General features: G+C 35.0%; 1 protein-coding gene across 1 annotated transcript in view; it reads left to right on the plus strand.

Moving 5' to 3' along the window:
- Positions 1-21,954, plus strand: part of LRRC7 (leucine rich repeat containing 7) — a 364,327-nt gene that overhangs the window by 325,548 nt on the left and 16,825 nt on the right. The window contains 2 exon segments of the mRNA XM_033115988.1: positions 2,400-2,621; positions 10,354-10,446. Coding sequence (XP_032971879.1) covers positions 2,400-2,621; positions 10,354-10,446 — 315 coding nt within the window.

Below are 21,954 nucleotides of genomic sequence, written 5' to 3' on the forward strand. Positions count from 1 at the left end.
AGATGGCAGGGAAGGTGTGCTTGCCCTCAAGTTCCAAATCAAGGCATACTCCTGAGCTCAAACTGTCCCATCAGAAGGAAAAAAAATAAACCAGAAAGAAAAGGAAATCTAAAGGCTGTAACAGTTCTATAATATAGGGAATTAATTTTTCACTCTTGGACAGACCATTAAAAGAATATTCTAATCAATGAAGTGGCTGTTAAGCAGTCGTTATTGATTTTCTCATGTAGATTATAAATCATGGAACTATAGCTACGTTCTGGATCCCTCCAAGTTTTTCCAGGAGTTAAAATTCTTGGCTTGTCTATGTGATTACTCTCAATTAACCTGCCAGTCTTTCTCTTCCCCACTGACTCAAGCACTGACTGAAGACCACAATTATTATGCCAGTGGAGGTGAGAAGCAGGTATAAATGTAAAATCAGTTGATTGTTCAGTAGCCAATCCAGTCAGCCTTAGTCAGCCTATACCCCCAGTTCCTCTAACTACAGGGAATTATTTTCTCTAACTCAGCCTGCCAGTGAGTTCATTCAGAGTATAGCAGTTCAAAATGTGATACTGGATTTATCATGGCTTTCCTCTCCTCCCAAACAAGAGAATATCAAATTTCACGGAGGTAGGAGAGTATTCAATTCGCAATAAGGAAAAACTTGACCAGAAGGGTGTTCAATCTTTTAGAATGGCTGAGAAGGGAATAGATACAATAGAGAAACACACATTTGCTTCTATAAGGTTACCTTAGTTGTGTTTATGATGCTACAGTTTTGTGACTGCTGGTTAATTGTGCTGGACAGTGTTGGATTGCTAATTCTTTTTGCTTGTGCTAGTATAGCCTAAATCTCTTTTTGGCATCTTTTCCTTTAATTTCTTATGACTGAAATATGTTTACTGTTTTAAATGTGGAGGGAAAAAAACACTATACATGATACCAAGACAACCAATTGGACACTTAAAAATATAATCAAAAGGTTATTTCCTTTGTCCTACCTATGCCAAATAATAATTTTGAATATTTTCTTCACTGACATTACCTCTTGTTTGGAATAAAGCAATATGCCTTCCATACTCTTCAAATGAATTTCCACGATCACTGTCGTTTCCTGATGTCTCTTATGTTGCTCTTCTTTAAAAACTTTTTAAAAAATTAATCTCATCCTTGAATATTTGTTTAATAATCATTCCTTTATTCCTCCAACCTGACTTTCTCATAGTAATCAAAATCTTGATTAGTCAGGAAAATGCACAGGCTTTCCTAACTAATGAATTCGAAAGTGACATTCACTTTTGAATTCCAAATTACCTACCCTGGAAAGGTCAACAAGAAAGAAAATGATTTCTGGAAGTAAACCTTCAGATCCTTCCATAGCAGTGGGTTAAATACCAAGCACTGCACTAACATCTGTGTTTAAAAGTATTAGTGATAAGCATTCACTTCCCATGTTAGACTCCCAGGTTAAACCATACTGAATGTATAAAGCATGTTGTAGATTACCAGCTCACAAACAGAACTGCTTTCCCAATAGAAAAGATAGTAGGTAGAAATACTCAAGGAACTGATGCTACAAAGAAGGGGAGAAAATAGGAGCAAACAAGAAGCGGGGGTTTGCATTGTATCATTTAAAGAAGGGAGACCACAGTGAGCATGGCCTCTCTCCCCCAACCACTGCCTTAAGAATTGAGAAATGAGCATTATCACTTTAAATGAAAGGTCCTGATGAATCTCTGAAAGCTCATCATGAGATGATCTGCCTACAGAACTCTGTTTGAAGACCTTTCGAGATCTAGCGCCTCCACAGGCTATCGATACTCACAGGAAGTTATCACATGAGTCATTGTTCATGTAACTTAATGATCCCAAAACAATGTTCTTGGTTTTAGAATGCATCAAATTAATAAATATTGATTAGATTCACGTGAACTGTCTTATTATACTATGCACTGGTGGCATAAAGGAAACTATGCGATTTAATTCTTTTGCATCAGAATTAAGAACCAGGTTCTCTCATTTCCTCCTTGGTGTTTCATATACATATGGCATCTCTCTCCCTGGTATTTTTCAAAATGAAACGCCAGATAAAACTCCACTTTATTTTTAAGTTGTGACTTCTTTATCTTGAGATTTTGCAGTCTGAATTCTGTTCCCTTAAAATAGGATTTAAAATAATCTTTGACAAACCACCAGATGACTACGAATGTATTTTATGCAACCTCGCTTTGACATTAACATTTTCACAAACCACAGTAGGCAGACCCTTGCTGTTTTTTCATTATCTTTTCCAACCGTGGCTGAAAACCCCAATGATGCCACTTCACCAGAGAAGTATTCTGAACGTGTTTTCTACTTTAATCACATCCTTTCAACACCATGGATCTTCACCTGACAGATTATCTTCTCCACAGGCAGGCAGCCATATCCAGACCTTGATGGGGTCCCAAAGCCTTCAGCATCGTAGCCGGGAGCAGCAGCCATACGAGGGAAATATTAACAAAGTGACCATCCAGCAGTTTCAGTCACCATTGCCTATTCAGATCCCCTCTTCACAGGCCACCCGGGGACCTCAACCTGGACGGTGCTTAATTCAAACTAAAGGGCAAAGGAGTATGGATGGATATCCAGAGCAGGTGAGAAGAGTTTTCACAAGTGATGAATTTTCAAGAAATGCTCAGGAAAGTCCAATGCATCTATGGTTTGTCTTCCCTCATTAACGCAATCAGGGACACATTAATGCTGTCACCATGTTGAATGGAGTGGAGTGCTCTTTGTACGGATTTTATCATTACTTGCGTTGGTTAAAGACAACAATATATAGGAATTGATGGTTGGCAAAACGCCCATTTTACGTAAGGAAAAATTGTTGGATCAGAATCATTTTTCTGGTGTATCCTACACCCTCTCCTACCCACTCCCAATTCCGATTTAGCTCTATAGCACTGCTTTTGGATGTTACGAAGAGCTTCAAAGAACTGGATGGAGTTACCAAGACCTCTGAAATCGACAGGGCTAAAAGTAAATTGTATGTTCCTCTCTATTTGTGGGAACATTTTTTATAAATCCTATTTTCTGATTGTTGAATAGAACAGAGATAAAGCTCTGCTATGAAGAAAATGATAAAGAACAGTTAGAAGGGAAACATTTCTGAAATGCTCCAAAACCTACTGATAAATGCCATGTAGCAAAAAGATTGCTGCTCTTCTGACTGATCTAAAAGTAGGATTTGTTTTTTTCATTATAGAATCTGTTTTTCTTCCTTAGGATTAGAAAACTGAATAGGATCTCAGCTATTGAGTTATAGTAAGCTGAGAAAGTAAGATATTAAGGTCTTAGTATTCTTATAAAATTAATTTCTCTTACTTCATTCTTCAGATAATTAGGCAAAGCTGACTTTGCCCTCTGACTTCACTGACTTCACTCCTTAACATGGTTTATAAAGGTTTCACTTTATTATTACTTACTCAAAGCTTCACCTATCACCCCACCTTGTTTTCTGAACATATCCGACAAGATTATCTTCATTTTCTAGTTTGTTCTTTTCTATTGTTAAGAGCCATTTATTATTTGGATCCCAGTTGCTCTAGACATTTCCTCAATTTCTTAATACTTTTCTCAAAGCTGAGATTATGTATTAATCATTCTTAGAATCATAGGGTATTTTTAAAGATCATTTTTTTCTATCTTGCCTTAATCTAGGCCAAGTGTTGGAATTAAGGTAAAATCAATCAGACAGGTGTCTTTAGTGAGGGAATAATGTGAGGTGTGTAATTCTCCAGGGATTCTACAAAGTTAATGAAGTTTTAAATTATGATTTATCAAAGGCAACTTAGAAGGTTAAACATTGTTCATATCGCCTCCCCCACACATATCACAACCTCGGCTCAGTTCTCTGACTTAGGTAGTTATTCCTAATAGCAGCTACGTGTTTCATTTTGTTTTTTCTCTCTGAGAAGCAATGCATTTAAAAATTCACTGAAATCAACACCCTCCATTTTCACCTACCTTCAATAGTAAGTTTAGTATGCACTTATTAGCATACTAATTATTAGCATTCACTTATTCTGAACACTCTAAATTTAAAGGTCTTTTTTTACATTACTCTTCCAAACACACATAAATTGTATAGTTTGACTAAGGAGAAGATTGTGAAGTTGTAAAGTTTACATGCTTATTAAATTTAAAACATCATGATTCTTTCAGAAGATGTATTTAGAGTCCCTTGAGAATGTTTTGATTCACGGCTCTAAAAACATCAGACGCCTTTCAAACTGAGAAGTGAAAACTTAAACATTCAATCATTGTGTTAAGGAAGGGACTTAAGTTTGAAAAGAAGTTGTGCTCAGAAAAGCCCTACACTTGGTTTCTGTTGGAACTCTGTTGTCACCAGCTTTGAATTCTTAATAATCATTGAACAAGGAGCCTCACATTTTCATTTTGCACCAGGCCCCACTCATTACATAACTGGTCCTGCTTATATATACTATTTTATTTAATCCTCATAATAATCTTATTTCTCTTTTACAAATGAAGAAACCGAGGTACAGAAAAATTAAGTAACTTGTGAAAGATATAATTGGTCATGCTAGAATTTTAACCCAGGTTTGTCTGACCCAAAAATCCAAGTTCTATGTCCCTATCTTACTATTAACTCAACGATATGATTTCAGATACTTGCTTGCTGTAGCTTCAGTGTCCTCTTCTGTTAAATGATATTAATTAAATCTGTGTCAGCTCTAATTCAGAATTATAGAACTGCCATATGCAGAGAGAGTATTGACTTGAACTCACAGGAACACTTGCAATGCTTTGAAAAGCAAAAAATGCTGAACAAATGGCAAGTTTTATTATTAACGAAAACTTTCCTCCATATACCTTAATATGATCTAAAGAACTAATGCATTTCTAATCTGATTAAAATAAATTCCATCGAGCAATGAAAATATACAAGTCTAATAAATGGTAACACTGATGAATTCAAGGAATTAAAACAGTGTCATTTTTTTACCTAGCCAGAGCACTTCACTTTATTTAGCCGTTAAGAAACACTTAGTAAACTTTGATGTTCCTGCCCAATGATGAAACCATCTCAACTTTCAAATTATCCATTACAACAGGGCAAGCATAAACAAACAAACAAACAAATAAATAACAGGGCAAAATACCAAAGAATTCTAATTTAGTGCACTTATTTTAACATTTATTTTACATAGATGTTAAGTATCAAGTCTGTTTTCAACCCTAGGATTAAATGAAATAAAATATATGGCCTCAGGGGTATTGTGCTCAGCGAAATAAATCAGGCAGATAAAGAGAAATATCATATGGTTTCACTTCTATGTGGAATCTAATAAAATGAAATAAAAACTCAGAAACAGATCAAACTGATGGTTGTGGGGTTGGGGAGATGGGTGAAAAAGGTGAAGGGAATATAATCAATAATATTGTGATAAGTTTGCATTGTAACAGATGATTACCACTAGACTTTGCACAGTGATCACATTATAAGGTATTATAAATATCAAATCATTGTATTGTATACCTGAAACTAACATTGTATACCACCTATACCTAATTTTAATTTTTTTAATAAATAAATAGATAAAATATATGGAAGTGATTTTTTAAACCATTAAGTGATACCCAGATTCAAGATATTAGTTTCTATAGGCTAGAAATCTGATTTCTAATATTGAATGTTCTTTTTTAACAAATTATCTACAACACAAAAACACATGCATATCCCCTGAAGTTCAGTATCAGGGGATTTTACTTAGAAAAGGGATTTTAATGCATAATCCATTTTGATTATTGACAAAGGTAATACAGGATAAGAATCAGAATTGTATTAAGTAGTAAATTGAAAGCCAGAAAGTGAAGGTTTGACTCCCATTCCACATGAAAAAACTCTTAGCTATCATATCCATGTTATTAGTGCTTCCCTTTTATTCTTAGTCCAAGTAAAGAAACTTAAACATTCTATTCACCTGACTCTCCCCTTCACAATGTAATTATTTATATCTAATTTATTATTTATATCTAATGTACAGCTGTACATTAGAATATGTTCAGGAGATTTAAAAAACACTGATGCCTTGGTCATACCCCAAAGAAGTTGATTTCATTAGTCTGGATGTGATCTCAGTACTGGGAATTTTTGAAACATCCCAGGTGATTCTGTTGTGTAGACAAGGTGAGAAGCAATATCTACACCTTGCTTCTCTGTAACTAAACAATGATTCTGTAACTAAACAATTCTGTAACTAAACAATGTATCAGCTGAATAATATATTGCTTCTGTAACTAAAGATTCTGTAACTAAACAATGTATCTGTAACTAAACAATGATTCTGTAACTAAACAATGTATCAGCTGAATAATATATTGCTATTATCACTATTTTAAAATAGACATAAATTGTCCATAACTTATTGACTATTTTTAAAAAGAAACTAACATTAACTTAGTTTTTCTGTTTTGCAAATGTATAATCCAAAGCAAAGTGTATTTACATATGTAGAACATATAGATATAAAGCAGAAATATAGGAAGGAAAAACATGATGGTGATGCTTCAAACGGCTCAAAACCCTTTCATGTATTAACTGACTTCATCTAATCAATAATGCTGTAATACAGTAGAGCAGTCTGTTTTGTTGACTAGCAAATTAGAAAATTAAGATTCAGAGGTGTTAACTCTCTTGCCTGTGGTCACATAAGAATCTAGAAGCTGAGCTGGAGTTAGAACCCAGTCTCCTGAGTCTACCACATTAGACACTGCAGCCCGCGGCACTACAGCCAAACACAGGGGTCAAGAATAAGCCCACGCTGGAGGAGTAAAACAATGGAAAACATATACCCATGCGTCATGTCTGCCCCAGACCAGAGTTTATACCCACTAATTGGCCGAACATATTAGGATGACAAGAGCTCCATCGCTGTCTCCTGCCAGTTCCTGGGAGTATACCTTCAAACTAAAGGTTGTTCCTGAAAGAGAACTTACAAGAATTACATTAGAATCAACCTCTGTGAGTTATACAAAGTGATTTGCAGCCATCAAATCAAGGGGTGGGCGGAGAGGGGGCTACAGGGTGGGGGGGGAAGTGCAGCCATTTCCTTTGTTCTTGCTACTAGGTTTTAGAGCACTGAGAGTTCTAGAGATAATAGATGATGCCTCACAGGGCCTCACTGCCACATGACAGTCCCTTTTGTCATGGGCCTCTCTAAGATAGACCCAGTATTTACATATTTAATTAGAGCAAGACTAGCACAGACCAGAAGTATCAAGTGAAGCCAAATGATGAAAACACACTCTGAAAGAAGCAAAAGCACCACTGACTGCCAGGCTGTGGCTTATAGCTTCAGCCAGAAATTTCATTCGTTATCAATTATCTTAATAGAAAATTGAAATGCTGATTCTCGTGAAATAAGCTTTTTATTCGCTGCTTAGATCTGACCTTTTGTTGGAACAGTGCATTTCCTCTTGGCTAATTCTCTTTACTTTCAGACTGCTTCTTGGCTGGGAGGTATTTTCTCCTCTTACATTTTATGGCCCCTTTGGGCCTTACACTTGCAGGTGGAACTCCTTATATGTGAGACTCTCTCTGACATGCTTTATGGGACACAGCAGCAGTCACAACACGACTGATTAGCCATATCATGTTGCATGCCCAAGGTTAGTCTAGCTTCAGATAAGAATTAATGGTTGTTCGTCACATTTATAAAACCACAGTGTCATCTTTATTATTTCTGCCATTAAAAAATATACTGAGGCATTTCTTCGTATACTTGGCACATAGGAAGTATTTCCTTTAGATTTTTAGTGCCTTCCAGATTGACAATAATATGAAACAGATATCGTCACTACCTTGAAAGAGAAGAACTAGAACGTATCCCCAACAATTTACTTTGTAAATAAAATCTGTTGCGTGTATTTCCTTTCAGGTTTTATAGTGAGTAGCCTAGGAAAGCCAGAGTGCATATACCTTCTACACATTGCATGGTGCGATATGAAATTTTCACATTAGGAAGATATAACCCAAATTTCAAGTAATTTAATTTGAAATGCACAGTTATATGGGAAAACACAAAGGTAAAATATTTAAATCATATTAGTTCCTTTCTTCCCATTTTTTAATTGACCACTAATAACAAAAGAGGACTACAAGGTAAACTGGTGTATTGACGAAAGCTAAAATACTCCTTCAAGCTACATCAAGCTATTATATGTCCATATCCACAGACAGTGAGCCATATGGATACAAAACTATTGTAAACTGTACTTTCTAACATCCTATGATAACTAGTTTTAACAAATGTAGCTCAATTAAAGGAAAAGTTGTAATTAAACATGTCTTTAAAATAAATATATGGAAGAGTACTTACTGTAACTAAAGTTACTCATAATTTAGAAACTATTCATTAATGACTCTACCATAAAAAAACACATTAATAGATAGTTTTTGCCTTTGTGTTGCAAGTGAACTATGTAATAGTTAAGCATTATATTTACTATTATGAAATATGACAGTGAATTAAGAACAGTTCTATTAAATGGCCAAGCCTAATTGTTCCAGTTCCTAGCGACTCACAATATATGCTGCTTAAGTCAGGAATAGGAGTCAAGTTTACCTTGAACTATCTAAGAGGTAGGGGTTAAAGGTACCTTGAAAATAAAAATATAGAGAGCATTTTGGGCATTTGCATTTGCCCATAAGCAAATTAATAGGCTAAAAAAGATTGCTGGGGAAACAGAGAGCTACTTGAGAAAGCAAGCATTTCCAATCATCTTTAAGAACTTTTCCAGTATATATTTGTATAAATGCAAAATATATGCTAAAAAAAATTAAGATTTTTTTTTCCTTAATTCTCTATGAATCTTTTGCCTGCTAATCTGGTAATACTTGGTTCACCTAGTTGCAGCACTTGTTCTGTATTTAAAAATTATAAAAGTGTTTTCTTTCTTTATGTAACCAAAGTGCATGCTACCTCTAAGGTCTTAAGTCTTTCAATCATCTGGGGTCAACTGCCCCACTACTTTACATGGAAAACTAGGATTTTCACCACAGCCCACACACTTATCCCTAGCTCAGGATCATCAAGAATTCCCAGGTTTGTTATAGTTTCTCTAGGTCATGCCTGGCACTGATTTCTCATTTATGGACTTCTTGGTCTACATTCTTTGTATCAACTCCTATAATACTATCATCTTTACTAAGACCTTACGCCATGGTGGACCTATCCCGAAGGCCATCATTTTCCCGTAGTACTACAAAGCACAAGGCTCTTGTATTTAACAGACTTTCATTGATGACTTGGAGTTTAGGGAGATAATATAGCACAGAATGCTAGAATATTAGCCCTCCAGTCTTAAATATTTTTTGGCTATTCCCTGTCACAAATAATTTCTTCATATGCCCGACCTCTTTCCTTTTCACAGTGTCCTCTTTCTTCCAAGACTTCTAAGTCCTTCTCCAGGAGCTGCTGCCGAGTCTCTCTTTTTACTGAGTATTTCATTATTCCTTTCTTTTACCCTCATTCCTGCTATGGCCAAAAGTTCTCCCCTTTCTCAAACTCAAAGTCCTGCTATTTCTAAACAATAGAATCATCTACTAAGGAGATGAATCATACTACTCTCCCAGGAAACAGTAGCAGTTTATTTAAATAGCCATATTTTCCATCCCTTTACATTTGCGAATTTTCTTTCACTTATTCCTACACACCTTTCAAATTAATTGGAATACTTGTGCATTTAAACTGGATAATTGAAACAATTCACAACCTTTTATAAGGCTTTTAATTTTTAAAAACTGCTAATCAAGATTCAGTCCTCCACAGGATTTAATGAATAAATCATTACTAATGTCTGCTTGCCCGGGTAATTTCAAGCTAGTTTCAATCATAAATTGATGCCTATAGAAACACTAACGAAGAAACAAAAATTCATAGACACAGACAATAGTTTAGTAGTTACCAGAGGGTAAGGAGGGAGGGAAATGATAGATGAGCGTAAAAGGGATCAAATATATGGTGATAGAAGGAGAACTGACTCTGGGTGGTGAACACACAATGTAATATATAGATGATGTATTACAGAATTGTACACCTGAAACTATGTAACTTTACTAACGATTGTCACCCCAATAAACTTTAATTTAAAAAAATAAATTAAATAAATAAGTAAATAAATAAGAAAAGAAACACAAAATATTTTGTCAGAGTTTATACGTCTTTTGTGTACCAAGTTAACATAGGGTAACCCTGAGAACGTAAGTGAAATGTGAATCTTTTCTACATGGATGCAGTTATTTGAAGACATTTAGCTTTGATATGTATTTGATTAACTTTTTATATCTTCCTTACATAGTTTTGTGTGAGAATAGAAAAGAATCCTGGCCTTGGATTTAGTATCAGTGGTGGAATTAGTGGACAAGGAAATCCATTTAAACCTTCTGACAAGGTAAGAAGTAAATTTCTTATTGACAATTTTAATTAGAAAAATATTGTCTTGTACCGCAAGAAAAAAATGGTTAGAAAAAATTTTAAGTGTTTTTACTGTGCTTTGATAAGCTAGCTAACTATGAAGCCAATTAGAAACTGTTTCAGCACTGGGAAAAAGAATTCACTGCAGTGCTTGCTAAATCCTAAGACTAAATAAATTTACGCATAATCCTTGGAAGGAAAATTGTTCATTTTTTGCATTTTGTTCACAATTGTACCTATTTGTAATGAAAGACATTCAGGCAAGTTCTTATAAGTTGTTACAAAAGTTTACTTGCAGATCATTTAGTTGGGAAGATGTTTTCTCATACTAACTGAATGATTAAATGAGGATCCAATGCCAGGGCCAGCTGACTGACATCTCTTTAATTCATCGTGTTTGTAAAGTATTTCACCAATAGAACTGTAGAACTGAAAGACCTCGGAAAACTAGTATTCTATGAGAAAATCAGAGTTAGCCATGACAGAGGAATCAGGTCCTCTTCCCATGCTTACCCCTGTTTGTCACACCATGGGCAAAGGTTCCCCACCACCCCCAACTCTAACCTCAGCCATTTCCTGAGCACCCAACATGCTGCCCATGCTCACATCTGGCCTGTCTGATACCATCGTGGAAAACCTGACTTTTTTATTTTAAAAAATTTACCCTGGGCTATATCACCTGCCCTGCTACCATCAGTGTTTAATACTCTCAGCTTTGAATCAATTAGTAATTATAATTTGATGATAATTGAAACTATTTGCTTTTGACCTCATCACATTTATTTGTAGTCAGTGGCATGAAACTTGGGGGTGATGAAGACAGACAGAAATTAGATATGAACAAAACCTCCACATGCGCTCAATCTACCTGTAAGTCACAACCTGGTGCAGATCTTTTCAACTCACCATTAAAAACATAACTCCCATCAATTTCTGGTCATAAAACCTGCTTCTGAAAAAAAAACTTCAATGCCCCTACTCTGGAGATTTCTGTAGCCTGAAACAGCACCCTTCACCCCTTATTTTCCTCCACTTCTTCCCAATCTTATTGTTTCCTAGCATTCTTTATGCCCTTCTTCCTCTCCTTTCTAGAGAAGAAGAAGCGAGGAAGAGGTTGGACCAAATGGAGAAATTGTACACACTGTACACATTAGCATGTAAGGGACGAGAAAGAAATCCTCAATGGCCATAGATCCTCAGTGGCTCCTTTGGTCAACTGGTTGGAGCAGCTATTCATATATAAGGAGTGTGGATGAGGCAGCCCTGTGTAACTAGGGGAATGCCAGTTAGGAATGTTTGTGCATATGCATTTCTATTTTGAAATGATGTTGAGGATAACCATTGATTTAGTGGAATTAAAAGATTCATGGTGTAGTGTGACCAGGTGTTTCCTGAATTTTGACAAGTTATTAATATATATTAAGACAAAATGTTTGAAAGTTCAAAATTATCAGAAACGTACGATGATATTTTTAAAAATCTGAAATCATTGTCTTATTTATCTTGGTCCCCCTTTTTGTCTCTGGTTTTATATCTACTCCATAAGTTCTTTGAATGAAAAGTTAATAACCTTATCATTCTTAAGATAGTTGAAATTCAAAAGACATGTTTTTCGCCCTTTGCCCACTAGTATATACATCTTTTCACTATATTTTGGAAATCACAGGGTAATAAATATCGTTAAATTAAGGATGAACAGATTGCTAAATAGTCAAAATGTCTGAATGCTGTTGCTCTTCTGTTATTTTCAACTGAAGGGGACAGTAGATGTGAGGCTTTCAGATCATTGCCTGTAATTCTTCCACTATATATAATTATTCCACTATATATAATTGTAACTAAATATAAATTCTCATTTGTAACATTTTGATGACTCTAGTGAGACTGAACTATTTCTATAATCTTATAATTTGCTCTTTTGGTTAAATGCAACAGATACAGAGCTTGAATTGTATAATGTATTCATTGAAAGATTTCCCTTCAAAAGCTCTTTTCTTTGCCTGATTACTCTCTAAAACACTTCACAATCTGAAATGCAAATCTCTATTATTGCAAAATTGATGGGAGTAATTAAAAGTTCCAAATGTACAGAAGATTCTCAAGACTGCTCTTAATTTATTGACCACTTTTGGTGTCATGCCAAACATATGGTGGATACTTAGTTTAAAGTGTTCAGAAGATCTAAAAAGACATTGGCTCTTTCAATTTATACAGGAATTTAATCCACTCACAAGAAAAGGGATTATCCTCTTGGGAATTCAATTATATTTCTTTAGCCCCACTGCTCCATTATACCAACCCCAAAATACCAAACAGTAAGAAACCCCAAAATACCAAACAGTAAGAAAATGAAAATGAACTTTAAAAATACCCCTCTCTCCACAAAACAATGTGTTTTTTTTCCTGAGTTGGCTAATTTACAGCTGAGGGTGAAGAGAAGCAAAATAAACATACGTTTAAATTCAACAGATACTACCTGATTTGAAGGTGGGTGCTTTGTAAGAAGTTCTAGTCATGCAAAAGTTTAAACTTTAGTATGATACATACTGCCTTCCAATAAACACATCAATGGATTAGAAATATTCTTAGAAGCACACTATATTATTTTTCTTGCTATTCATGAACGTTTGAATGTTTTGTAATGCCACTCAAAATTCTAAGTATACAAGATACCTGAATGTCTTAGAGGCATTGACGTTCTGTACTAAAGTAGCCAATAGATTTGTTTCACTCTCTTTCTTTTGACTGATGGGGACCACTATTCCAGCCGAATGCCAAAGATCAATGTGAGATAACATCCAAACCGATTACCTGGTATACAACCACATAAGGAAAGCATGAAGTCATCATCCCAAAAGGCTGGGAGTGTGCAACTGGGGCAAAAGTGAGCTGTGTTGTTTAGTCGGGCGATATAAATTCCAATATAAATTCTGTGGTAGTGTGAGATTATTGCACAAAACCCCTTGGGACAGCCCAACAATTAACTGAGACTTTGGGGAGAATTCGGGATTAAGCTATAAACGGGCACTGTTTTGTGCCAGACTTTGAGAGCTTAGAACAGCATCTGATCTTACAAATTTAAGATCCCAAGGTAGTCCTAATCAATTATTGTCTCCTCAGGTTAAATGGATGGAGCGCAATTAGTCCTGAGGTTCATATCACTGTTGGAATAATGTTTAGTAGTTGAGCAACCCAATTCACTCACCATGAAGTTCATTATTTTCGGTGCGCTGTCAGGTGAAAACCGCATTTACATACTTGGAAAGAGAGAACTGTAGAAAACTGGTTAAAAATGGTCCTATATAATGCTTGCCTCTGCCCTCCCAGTGAAGTGGATGGAAGTCATGATCTGGTTTATTATCATAGAGAAACACTGCTGTCAAGATGGCAGCGTGCTTCAGAGAAAAGAAAGATTTTGATCTAACAAATCTGATGATAATAATAAAAGTAATAAAAATAATAGCCTTTTATTAAGTATACAATGTGCTCGTTACTGTATTAGGCTTTTCATATACATGAAGTTATCTGATCTTCATAACTAAGTTGGGTTGGTTGAGTATTATTTTCCTCATTTTGCTGAGACCCAGAAGGGTTACTTAACTTGCCCAAGGTCATTTAGCTGATCTGTGGCAGACAAGATTTGAACCCAAATTGATCTGACTCCAAATCCCTTTCTCTTAATAAGCACTGCGCTGCATGCCTCTATCTGCAAATGCCCAGGGCCACATGGAAAATTTATACCCTGTAGAGTTGAGACTAATATGATATTCTGATACGGAAAGTATTACAGAACCCTCTAATTAGTCATAGTCTAGATATTTGTTTCAACAAGTACTTGGAAGTCAGCATGTATTCTCTCTTGAACCCAAATAATTAGAAGCATACTGTACACAATGGATTGCTAAGCAATTATAAAACTTTTGGACTAAGTTATTATTACAGTGGTGATTCTGCCAATGGAACAAATCACAATAATCTTTGCCTGTATTTAAAGGTTCATAAAATAACAGTTCATAATAGCAAAATGCAAGTAATTTACCAATAGAATTTCCACTGGATGTTGTTAAAAAGAAGAGACTGAATTAATGGATAAATGATACTGTGTTATGTGGTAACTTCATAAAGTAGCCCAAGACTCTGCAAATGAATGACTTTTTAACAATGCATTCACATAGTTCTTCATTCAAGGACCGATATCCCTCCTTGTCTCATTTGAGGAGGTAGGACTAAACTTCTAGAGTTGAAAGATATTAAAGAAAACTCATAGCCCCTTGCTCTATATGTTCCAAAAGTATAGCTCTGACTAGTCCCATGAACAATTATCTAGTCATAAGATCAAAATAAAAGCTATATTATATATATCCTGAAAACACTTGAAAGCAGGAAATATACATACTTGGGCCTCAGGGTCAAAGAATCACTTATTCTTCACAGTTTTATTATAAATAATCATGCTCAACAGATACCAGAGAGCCAACCCACATTTTCACTGATTTGTAATCTGCATGTAGACAGAAATGACAGAAGAACCAAATTCATGTTCTTTTCTAAATGTTGTAATTTGCTTATGGTACAGGTAAAATTCAATGCAAGGAAGAATGTTGGAGGCACGGCAAATGTAAAAGAAATAAATTCTAAATAAATGTTCTGGGACTTCGGAGTACATTACTATATCTTATTCTGCATAACTCCAAATGTCAAAAAGGCCTGCAAAAGACTTAAGCTCCTCTTCTTCACACCCCACTTTCCACCCCAAGAAAAAAAATGGGATGTTTTTGTGTGTGGAGATGCATACTGCATCAAAGAAAAGTATTTTTGTGATTAATATTAAGAAGAAAAGGAGGGTTAAACGTTCAGAATCAAAGCATTTATCTGATACCTTTGCCTGGTATAACAATGCCCATTTGCATGCGTGTGGCAGTGAGTGGCACATTCGAAAATGCACAGGAATAATTTTCCAGATTTGCTCAGCCTCTTGACATTGGGTGAATCATAAACAAAAATGTTGCAAAAGATATGTTCTTGACTTATGAAAAAGTACATACCGTATGTCTATTTCTTGTCATGTATTCTCCAGGAATGCGAAAATCAAGAATAGCAAACACATTTATCTAGAACTCCATACAGCATAAGATTTGTATATACCACATAAATATTAAACTACGTAAAACATATTTTCTTCATTTTGTACAGCTACTAGACAAATACGATTTATTTTATATATTTCTAAATTCATTTTACAGTAATTTATATATCTGCCCCATCCTTAATTCTACTTCAAGTGATTATGCAGTGCGTAGTAATTTGGAGTCTGTGCATTACGTGAAAGTAACAATAAGCAGCAAGGGCTGGATATAGTATTGTTTACCCACTGCATTTTGGACTAAATTTGGGAAGGGATTAAAACAGATCTTTTTACATGTAGAACTGATTTTTTTTAAATAAATGCCAAGTAAAAATTATTTTACAGCACAATTGATTATTTCAGCTGCATCTTAGTCACATTGCAATTTCTTGAAGCATTTTTTTTTATTAGTTTCAGGTGTACAAAACAATGTAATAGACATATATACCCCTCCCAAAGTGATAACCCCCCCAATCTACTGCCCCTCTAACATCGTATATAGCTGTTACAATTCCACTGACTCTCCTCACTATGCTGTATTCCACATCCTGTGGCAATACACAGGGAGTGCCAAAAAAATGTATAGAAGCAGACACGTTGGTCACCGTTACTCAAGCAGTAGTTCTCCATAATCAGAAGTGTCTGGACGCTGATGGTAACCACTTTGAACACCTCTTGTAATTGCAGAAGTCAAATGTGACTTGAATTCATATTTTGTTATAGGTATATATTATTACAATTTTAATACAGTTTTCCTTTCTTAAAATGTATATACATTTTTTGGCACTTTTATATATATATACATATTTAATATTCAATATTATTCTACCTCAGCTTCAGATGTATAGCGTATTGGTCAGGCATCTACACAATCTATGAAATGCTCCCCCTGATAAGTCCAGTGCCCGTCTGGCACCTACATAATCTTTACAACATTATGGATTATATTCCCCATACTGTATTATGTCTACTAATTGGCACTTTCTAATCCCTTCACCTTCTCCAACATTCCCATCCCCCTCCCATCTGGCAACCATCAGTTTTTTCTCTGTATGTCTGAGTCTATTTCTATTTAGTTTGCTCATTTATTCTGTTCTTTAGATTCCACATATAAGTGAGATCATATGGTATTTGTCTTCCTCAGTCTGACTTATTTACCTTAGCATAATGTTCTCTAGGTTCATCCATGTTGTTGCTAATGTTAAGAGTTCATTCTTTTTTATGGCCGAGTAATGCTCCATTATATAAATGTACTACAGTTTCTTCATCCAATTGTCTATCAATGGGTATTTCAGTCGTTTCCATGTCTTGGCTGTTGTGAATAGCACTGCAATAAACATAGGGGTGCAGATATTTGTTTGAATTAGTGTTTTGGATTCCTTTGAATAGGAGTGGAATTGCTGGTTCATAAGGTACTTCCATTCTGAGAAGTTGAGAATGCCACTTGGTTGTTTGAGGACAGTAAAAGTGAGATTTTTAAAAACTGAAAAATGTATCTTTGCCTATTCTGTTCCTTGTCTTTTATGTTGAGAAAATATCCTGAATCTATTCAAAAACATTGATAGAAATGTAGCCTTCACAATCTCCTATTAATAGGATTTCTACAGGTATGACCACTTATACGGAGCTTTTAAAAAAAGGCATGACGTGTGCTTTAGTCAATTGGATAATGTCGGTATCTAGACATTGTAATATAAACAAGGCACGAATTTCATCTTATGAAAGAATATAAAATATAACTCAACACAGGCTTTGTTCTTTAGGATATCACTGAGGCACACATATGAAAAATAAGGTGATTAAAAAGTACCATTTTGAATAAATACATTGGGATATTTTAATTTAGCAATATATTTAGAGAATCACTAGAATTGAGATTGCTATCACTTTGTCGTATTTTACAACAATCAGTAAAACATTTTTCAATATATATGTGTGTGTGTATATATATAATATATATATTATATATAATATATGTAAATATATTATATATGTAAATATATATTATATATATTTATAAAATATATATATATATTTTATAATAACTGAGTGTGAACTGCATCCTTTTCCTTCACCAGCTACATGGCAGTCTCAGTGCTTTTACTCTGGGTGACATAATCATCATTCTTTAAAACCATCATATATTAGTCTCAGATGTATACAACTGCAAAGTCCTTTTAACTTACACCTTTAAAAAATTGCACAGACAATAGTTTAGTGGTTACCAGAGGGGAAGGGGGAAAAGGGATTGTAGATGAGGAAAAAGGAGGTCAAATATACGGTGATGGAAGGAAAACTGACTCTGGGTGGTGAACACACAATGTGATTTATAGATGATGTGATACAGAATTGTACACTTGAAGCCTATGTAACTTTACTAACCATTGTCACCCCAATAAATTTAAAGAAAAAGTCACACAAAAAATTGCACAGGTAATAAATGAAAACATTGTCACTATAAAAATTCAAATAATATAGCGACTCAAAAGTAAAAAAATATTATCCTTTGCACTCCACCCCCACACTGCCATGTACAACCTTGACCTAAGAGTCACTTTATCAGTCAGAGTATCAGTATTCATAACCATAGTGTCTTCTGGGTATTTGCCGCTGGCCTTTTCCACTTCCTGATTTTACTGCCACCTCTAAGAAATACTAGCATTGTCTGACTCTACAATGATATGTTAGCTATTAAATAAAACCATTGCAAATCTAAAATAATCATAGTTTGACTGAATATAGCTTACAACAAAACAACTTTTCACTTCAAAACCTTATTTTAGTATAAGTGACAAAAAAGAGTTTGACTGAATTCTTCACTTTCAAGTCATTATTTTAAAATGATGTCAAAAAAGTATACAATTGGAAGGGCTTTGAGGAAGCCTGCAGCGATGATAATCAGAAAGCTGATTAACCGACACTATTTTAGGAATAGCTAGGAAGGAGAATCCACAGCCACCTACAGTTACCCACTCCTGTTTTAATAGTTTCATCTATTTTATGCTATGCATGAAGCTGAGAAGGAAAGGCATTAGAGGCTCTGACAGAATCAGCAAACTGTATAAAACTCAGCAATCCAAACATTCACCACCAATTGAGGTCTCATTCTGAATACAGGTTTTAAAGAATATTTCTTGTATTTTCCTTTCCTTTTTTTTTTTTAATTAGTTTATTTCTTGTATTTTTTCCAAACAGACAAGAAATCTGGAAAGACAATAATGTATGAGGGAATATTACCATTTCCATTTAAAAGAAAATACGAAAATCAAATAAAAACACCTGCTTTTTAAACCCAAGAATTTCACCAAGAAATAAACAGGAAGCAAAGTCACTTTGAGTCATAGTAGACATTCCAGAGAAGTTTGATTGTTAGATCATAATTGGAATACTGGAACTACTAATAAAAGTTATAATTGTAAAGTAAACAAAGCCAAACAATTTTAACTTTTACATTCAAATTTCCCTAAAGAGAACAGCCTATTATGATCAGAATCAAACTATAAAAAATATTCTAGTACTCAAGTTGTCATTTCTAACAGGAATCTCAGATAAAAGGGAATAAACTGCTTACTTTTTTAATGCTTTTAGCAAGTCAAAAGAGCGGTATCTTAACAAAGATAGTTTTTTGGTTTTTTTTTGCCTACTAAACAAACTTTTACAAGACCTGAAAGTATGATGCAAGTCTAAAGATCAACAATGAAGTATTTCTTCTGTTAGGATCGTCTCCATTATGTTGCCACTAGGATAGTTGTAATCACATAGTGGTTTGTATGGGTTTTATTAGTCTCCTTGTTGCTCCAGTGCATTATTGATCAATATTTTTAAAACACAATCCAGTGATTTCTATTTTAATATTTACTTTATTTAACAATTTGGGAGAGTTTATAGGAATTTCTTTAAACATCTGTTCATAAGATTTCTGAGAAATTTTTAAAGGACTTTGGTCAAGTGTAGAATTTTTATTTGTATCTCTATCTTTTGAGGCTCAAAGTTTCTAGATTTCAAAAGCGATTCTTCTTTGTGTTCATTCATCTTTTATGGATTTTACATTTCATTGTTTTGTCAGCTAAAGTTCAGTCATACATCAAAGCATCGTATTCATCTGCTAATGCCCCTTTTTCTTTCTTCCTCCCTCCTGTCTGTCCCTCTTTCCCCACTCTCTTGCAGTTTCTAATGGCCCTGGGATAAATCTCTTCTCTTGTTACTTATAAATTCCTCAGTTGTTATGGTGGCACATTGTCCAAAGCCTAAGATTTGACACTTGGCAATTAACCTTAAATTATTTTGTCATCACACTTTTGATTCATAGAAAGGAAAACTATCAATAATTCCTTTATCCTTGATGAGTCAAATATTCTAATAATCACAGGAACTAAGTAAATACAGTCTATTGTGCATATGTAATGCTGCTTCTATCAGCCACAACATAGTTTTATATTAACCTTGATCAATTTATGAAAACATATATATGTTACTTGTCACATTTTTGGAGAAAAAAAAGTCTCCCCTTAAAAACTATTGAATCCGTGACTGTTACTTTCATGAATCAGTGTTTCCTTCAGAAATACTCTTTGAAATTTCATAATTATATGAAAGCATGAAATACTATATTCTATAACATTTTAACCACTGTGTTCTGAATTGTAATTGTAATAGTATGCAATTTTTATCTGAGATACGGCCTTTCTAGAAACCAATTTCTTAGCATCAGCTAGAGCCCAGATTTTTCAGAATTTTAAAGAAAAGCATATTTCATAAATCGAAGTTGCAGCTCCCTTAAGAGAAGTTCTATTTTGGTGTCTAAATTTACAATAGCTGAGACTGTCACAGTCATTCACCTTCATCATTAAAAAGTCATGTAAAGTTTCTTTCTTCTCTAAAGTTAGAATGTCAAGTGTTGGCCCTGTAGATTAACTTTCTGAACCCGTTAAGGTTTTTGTCCAGTGGAGTACAGGCTAGCTAGGTAACCAGCAAGACAAGGTCAGATCTCGACACTGTAAAAAAACATCCTATACTCACCCTTTTTCAAAATTATTTGTGAAAAGTAAAACTTTTTAAAACCCAATTATGGGTACCTTGGAAAAACTATTTATGACTTGCATAAAGATTATGGGTTTTTTGTTTGTTTCCGTTTTTAAATGGGGGAAACATTTGTAGCTTTCGGCCAACCCTCTCTAGATTAACTTTGATTCACACCTATGGGGTGCCCTCTGTGATGCCATGGGTCTGTGTCTATCTCAGGCACACCCAAGAATTGGTGTCTGAGGAGCAGCAAAGACTTCCGTTCTTTGGGAAGGGCTACAGCACTTATCTTGTTGTTCTGTTGTGAGATGCCCTCTAAAGGTGGTGCTAAGGGAAAACCACTGTGCTCTCAAGCCACTAAGGAACCTGAGAGCTGGTCCTGAGGTATGAGACATTGGAAAACATACTCGGAGATGCCCTAAGCCATTAACTAGATTCTAGCAGGCCTTACCACAAAAAGCTGATGTATCTTACTTGGAGGTACAAAAGCAGGTAGCCCCGGAAAGTCGCGGTGAACCATCAGAAAGCTGTGTAGTTGGGACCCATGTCCACTACTGAGAGTGAACAATAACTGGAGTCATTATCACGAAGAACCACCACTAGGAAACCACGGATGAGACAGGAGAGACTTTACAGCCCTCTTCCCATCCCCTTTCTTAGAGAAGAGATGCAAATCCTCTTATCTGTTGGGAATTCAAGAAAAAGATAAATGTTGGCCTTGCAATATACTCCATATTGAGAATTGAGAAGAATCTCCTGACAATAAATCTGGTGCAGTTGGAGACTCAGAAACTCTCAATGTGGGCTTTGCTGGATAAAAAGACCTTAGATTGTAGCTCGACCTTTAGACTTTCAATAATTATAACATTTATTGACCCTACACTGAGTACCATCCACTGTTCTAAGTATTTTGTCTTCATTCACTCACTTAATCTAATACCTATGCGGTATGTGCCATTATTATACCCATTTTACATTTTACTGATGAGAAGAAGTTAAGTACACAAAAGCTAATTAACTTGCTCAAAGTCATGTGTCATATATATATTATATACACAGCCAGTCTAACTGCAGAGCTATGTTCTTATCTATTTCTTATACTATGTGGTAGGCAGAAAATAATGGGCACCCAAAGAGAGCCACAACCCAATTCCCAGAGTATGTTACATTACATGGCAAAAGGGACTTTGCAGATGATATTAAATTAAAAACCTGGACATGGGGAGATTATTCCGCATTATCCAGGTGGGCCCAAATTAATTATATGAGTCATTGAGAACAGAGACCCTTTCCTAGCTGTGGTCACAGGGGCATCTGACTATAGAGGAATATTCAGAG

The sequence above is a fragment of the Rhinolophus ferrumequinum genome, chromosome 9 (assembly GCF_004115265.2).
Source record: "Rhinolophus ferrumequinum isolate MPI-CBG mRhiFer1 chromosome 9, mRhiFer1_v1.p, whole genome shotgun sequence".
NCBI classification, from domain to species: Eukaryota; Metazoa; Chordata; class Mammalia; order Chiroptera; family Rhinolophidae; genus Rhinolophus; species Rhinolophus ferrumequinum.